Source organism: Pseudophryne corroboree, chromosome 1 (assembly GCF_028390025.1).
Source record: "Pseudophryne corroboree isolate aPseCor3 chromosome 1, aPseCor3.hap2, whole genome shotgun sequence".
Classification (NCBI taxonomy): domain Eukaryota; kingdom Metazoa; phylum Chordata; class Amphibia; order Anura; family Myobatrachidae; genus Pseudophryne; species Pseudophryne corroboree.
In genome coordinates, this window is record NC_086444.1 from 348,050,229 (window position 1) to 348,056,228 (window position 6,000).

Genomic DNA, 6,000 nt, shown 5'->3' on the forward strand with positions numbered 1-6,000 from the left:
TATCGCTACGTGCATACAGCTCGCTTATCCTTATCGCCCTGTGTATTATAGCTAGGGGATTGTGACGCTCCTTCAGCATTGACCCATAGCCTGCAAAACCTGTGCTGTTTCTTGCTCCATAGCCGAGTGCCTCCATGGGGCAAGGAGTCACAGACGGTAGCCATTTCAATTGAGTCTGCCCTGCTACAGAATTGTATGTGTACCGTACGGTGCATAGAACCTTAACAGTAGAAATGCTCCTGCAGCTTTGCCCTGCTTTATGTAAAACTTGTGTGCAGACTTGTATTGAATGTGAAAGTATACCACAGTACGATAGATATAAAAAAAATAAAGTGTCTGGAAGAAACTAACATGCATGCGTACTTTAATAATCGAACCCGGGACTCTAAGCATGAGAAGCGAAACACTTTACCACTCGGACACTTCGCCGCCGACAGATGAATAAGCCCATTGGTTTTGATTATGCCGTAATGGCTACGGGATTAGGACGCTAACATACAATATCCCTAACATTAATAGGCAACAATGTACTTGTAACACGTCCGTTTGCGTCTGTGTACACTACTGGTTTAATGTTGATTTATCTGCGGGACTTGGATGCTCACATATTCCTAAAGTACTGTAAATGGATCATATATGCTGTACTATTTGCGTCTGTACTGTATATACTGTATGAAATAATGTAGCATAATGAGACGCTGTATATACTGTATGTAGCGTAATGAGACGCACTAGTAAAGTAGTTCTTAGTAGTCCAGGAACAGAGCATTTTCTCCATCATTGAGAGGGTCAGGTAGGCAAGTATGGCCTACACAATTCTTTATAGATAAAACTGGATAACAGAAAGAAAATTCTTTGAATATTTAGAAATTTTTCCTATTTTCTTTAGCAACTTTTTTAAAGACTATGGAGCTGTAAGCCAAAGCCAGACTGCCCATCAACTGTACATGTGTGAACCAGCAAAGACTGTTCACTTATGCACATAAGTAGTGTTGCCATAATATCTCTTTAATCTGGGTCACCTATGATTCACACAGGTTCTGGGGCTGCCTGGCAAAATTCAAGCCTGCATTTCACCTGGTTTTAATCAGCCACAGAACCTGTGTAAATCATAGGTGTCCCAAAGTAAAGAGATATTATGGCAAACCTACATATAGGGATCCAGACTGTTTGGAAAAGCAAACATTCACAGCCTTACTACTGCTGCCAGCCAGTCTTGCAGGAAAGCAAAGTATCAGCACATATTATTTATTAACATTTATGAAGCTCCAGCATATTATGTTGTGCTTCACAACTGAAATAAAGCACAATCCAATATGAGTAAATGAATCTCACTCAGCAAACTCTCCTTAGTACGTTGTGGAGAATCAGTCTGATCACAGCAGCTTAGTAAATTCAGTTTAGTAAATTGACCCTAAATTCCACAATCCATTTTGTCAGAAGCCAGTTCATTTACCAAAATGTTTTTGAACAGTGCGAGAAAACCCAAGTAAACATGAGGAGAACATGTAAAGTACATGAAGATAGGACATTGGTTGGAATTAAACCTAAAGGGGGGTACTCACGGAGCGATATTCTAAGCAATCTGACTAGATTGCTTAGAATATCAGCCTGATCGCTCCGTGAGTACCCCTTACAGCGATAGCGATGCGCAGCTCCGCGCATCGCTATCGCTGCTGCTAGATTGGCCTGCATGCAGGCCAATCTAGTGGGTCGCTCACTTCACCCGATGGGTGAAGCGAGCAGCCCCCCGTCTCCACCCGCACGCTCAGCACAGATCGTGCTGTGCTGAGCGGCGGGAGAGATGTGTGCTGAGCGGTTCGCTCAGCACACATCTCTCATGCATCAGCCCGTGGGTACTGGGATTAAGGCTGGATATACACTTGTCTGAAGGTGCCACCAACCGACGGACTCATGGACCAATTTTGGTAAGCATACATACTTACCAATCGGCCCACATCACAACTCACATTTTCCACTCTAGTTGTGATGTAATTAATGGCGATTCCTGCGACCAGCAAAAATGGATCAGTTAGTCAGTCGGTCAACCATACACACAGGCAGATGTATATATATATATATGAGTGGAAATTGGTGGCACTCAAGCAGGCTTAATCAATGTGAAGATAAAATTTCCTTTATTCGCCTACATGTTTCGGGGAAAATCACCCCGTCCTCAGGACTCAGACAACAATAAAAGCATGTACATATAACACTTAAATACATCACAGACAAACGACATTAGTGCAGAGATTGTACTCACCTGTCCTCACGGCGCTGCCGCCCGCCCGCACATGCTGCACACTTCCGTGTCGCTGAGCGATGATGTCACGGTGCGCCGCGGGACAGGGAGATCGTCATGGAGACCAACAGTAAACAATTACAAGCGTCCAGAGAGCCTGTACAAAAAACATAATACAGTGAAAGACAACACATTTAAAATACATGTAAACCATCGCTTAGGGAGAGATCTTAACAAAACCTAACTTAAATAAAGTTAATAACTCAATAGTGACATATTGCATTCCTCTGTTATTAAACAGACAAGATGTTAATAGTTAGCAGGTAGCAATTAACCGGCTCCACTATAAGAGTTATATGACCCTAAAGGAAACATTGGAGACCCAGATTTTCGTTAAGGCCACCAGGGGATATGTCACTATTGAGTTATTAACTTTATTTAAGTTAGGTTTTGTTAAGATCCCTCCCTAAGCGATGATTTACATGTATTTTAAATGTGTTGTCTTTCACTGTATTATGTTTTTTGTACAGGCTCTCTGGACGCTTGTAATTGTTTACTGTTGGTCTCCATGACGATCTCCCTGCCCCGCGGCGCACCGTGACGTCATCGCTCAGCGACACGGAAGTGTGCAGCATGTGCGGGCGGGCGGCAGCGCCGTGAGGACAGGTGAGTACAATCTCTGCACTAATGTCGTTTGTCTGTGATGTATTTAAGTGTTATATGTACATGCTTTTATTGTTGTCTAAGCCCTGAGGACGGGGTGATTTTCCCCGAAACATGTAGGCGAATAAAGGAAATTTTATCTTCACATTGATTAAGCCTGCTTGAGTGCCACCAATTTCCACTCTCTATGTTTGTCACCTGTTGACCTGGAGGGCACCGCAGCAAAGGAATCCGTTTACCCTATTAGGAGTGCCGGTATGACTTTGGAATTATATATATATATATATATATATATATATATATATATATATATATGAGAGAGAGAGATTTTGGCATCTGCAGAGCCGACGCAATATGTCTGTGTACAACACAGTGCACAGGCATATTTGCTATACACACAAGCCAATGCACTTGGTGGTATATTGGTCATTTGACTGTGTGAACGATACATTGCCTAGTGTGTACCCAGCATAAGACCTTGTGCTGTAAGGCAGCAATGCTAACTTCTGTGCAACCCAAAACATGGTGTTGTCCTACATTATTTCAGGAGAATGTTTTCTTTGATATATGCATGAACAACTAAAAGGGAAAAGATGTTAATAACTTATTGTACAGTAGATCTGTACAGTATTTACTATATATGTCGCAAATACATGGTTTGAGCAGTGGACTAACTAAAAGCGATTAAATGTCAACTGTTCAGGGTACAAAATGTCTCTTTACACTGGTGACTCGCAATTAACAGAATTGTAAGGAAAGTGTAAAAACAACTGTGCTTCAAAGTTAGCAGCTGACCCAATGTATACTCCATATACTACTCTCCAGCTCAATACAGAATAATGAAACAATCAAAAGTTCAAAGCAAAACTACAGAACCATTATTTTACAATATTATGTAATACATACCTCCCAACATGACCCTCTCCAGGAGGGACAGAATGCTCTACTCCTGGACTTTTCTCTTAATGTATGATTGCCATCACCTGTGCTGAAACACCTTTCTTATCCATTAACCTGTTCAAAACAGGTGATGGCAATCATAAATTAAGAGAAAAGTCCAGAAGCAGAGCATTCTGTCCCTCCTGGAGAGGGTGATGTTGGGAGGTATGGTAATATTTCTGCAACATCATCTGTGCATACAAACCACAGAAATGTCTGAAGCAATACAGAGCCAGAGCAATTTTCCATTAATTTCCTTAATTAGTATATACAATGTATTTAAACAAAATAACGGGTATGAGTCATTAGGTCGACATGGTCACTTCGCTCGCCATGCTTCGGGAAAGGTGCCTCACTCCGCTACTGCTGCACTTGGCACAGGTTACTATTCCCAATCGTAGTCCACGTGGATCGTAAAGTATGAAAAAGTTTAAAAAAAAAAAAAAAAAAATGTCCAAAATGCATGTCGTCCTTTTTCCACATCGACCTAGTATATGTCGACCTAGTGACCACGTCGACCTAATGCATGTCGACGAATAGTGGTCGACCTAATGACTGTCGACCTAAGTGTGACAACCTAATGACCGTATCCCCATATAACTGCTTATTTTGGACTGAATCTCGCTATATACCTGTATGCAGCTGAACAGACTACAGTGATCTGTTTAATGTCAAAACCACAACCAAATGCCAACCCAACAGTCCCATATCTGGCTGGCCCAGCAGTAATAGACAGGAATATAGGAAACACATGCTGTGATTGTATTTATACTATACTGCTTTACTTATTACAAACATTCCAAAAAGCACTTTCTCCAGAGATTCATCCTGATTTTGGATGTTTATTTTCATATAGAAAAATATGTATATTTCATTTTTACCCACCTCCATTCCTTTAGCCAAGAAATGCACTTTTAATTAGATTGAGCTGCAGAATCAATGCAGCCCTGTGTCCTCAAATAACTGGACTGCATTCCAAAGGGGGGTGCGCTTCTCTGGCAAAGGTAGGCGTGAAATTGATTAAGAGCAGCAGGAGAAAGGACAGGCTCAGGTTCCAAAACACTACTTCTCAACGCATGCGGCTACATTCTCTCACAGGATAAACCCTCAGCTCTGCTGCATAGTCAGTAATGCACGGGCTAATGCCGCATATTTGTAGAAACATGAATATATACTATACACAGAATGATGGAACCAGGAAAGTTTGAGTAATAAATTAATGCTATACATGGGGCAGTATGGCAACAGGATAACAGAAGTCAGCCTCTCATGGTGCTCGAACGGAATATAAATTAGCAACATGTTTTATTTTATATATCTTAAGTAAAATATCAATAATAAAATAGATTATTATGACTAAATGTAATAAAAAAAAAACAACAACAACAACAACACACCCTTGAAGCTCAAATTAAGGTTACCATACTCCGGAGGAAAGGTATCATGCTCCAACTTCCTTCTCCTACATCCAAAAGTGTCCTGCCTGATAATAACATGGAACTTCATACATAGAATTGTAAGAACCAGGTGTTGTATCACATATTGGGTGAGATTATAGCCCTCGCTGCAGAGCCTCATATTAAATATCTCCTGACATTTAAACATCATTAAACATTTATTTTCTTTTAGTAACATGTATCAGCGTGCTAGGCTTTGAAGTCATGATGCAACACTTAAAGGGTAATATGATGATGTGATCAGAAATTACCTTGCATTGTCCTGGGTTTGTACTCAAAAGGGAAAAGATCAGAAAGATCCATGCTGCAGGGGCTGTCCCCATATCGGGAGCTGCAGTTCTTCCGAGATAGGAGAGTAATGATGGGAAGCTCTGCGGGCTGTTAGACACTGTGACTTCCCCACCCAGGACCTCTTACTGGCTCAACCTTCCTCTCTCGTTTTCTCTCCCTCCCCACATGGGTCAATTACCTGCTGCATTGGGACAACAGTCGGTGCGCCCTCTGCTGACCACATACGGAACTCATTTACTGTATACCGATGTGCTTTAGTTGATTCACAAATTACACAAAACAGAAATGCTTTAGATGGATTTTTATTTCGGTTTTTGTATACCCATTCTATGGGGGGAATTCAAATGTTATCATGGGTCCCAGCACCCGGTGGCAGATATTCAAATATTGCTGCAGATGAGCGCGAGT

General features: G+C 41.4%; 1 protein-coding gene across 3 annotated transcripts in view; it reads right to left on the reverse strand.

Annotated features, from left to right (window-relative positions):
• LOC135069606 (uncharacterized) overlaps positions 1 to 5,760 on the reverse strand; it is a 110,435-nt gene extending 104,675 nt beyond the window's left edge. Inside the window, exon 1 of one of the 3 annotated variants that reach the window (XM_063964698.1) lies at positions 5,553 to 5,760. In XM_063964698.1, the coding sequence (XP_063820768.1) occupies positions 5,553 to 5,624 (72 nt within the window). In that variant the 5' untranslated portion in view covers positions 5,625 to 5,760. Of the gene's footprint in view, positions 1 to 4,729; positions 4,964 to 5,265; positions 5,305 to 5,552 lie in introns of those variants that run through there. The other 2 variants (XM_063964697.1, XM_063964699.1) reach the window with 2 other exon arrangements.
• Positions 5,761 to 6,000: the final 240 nt, after the last annotated feature.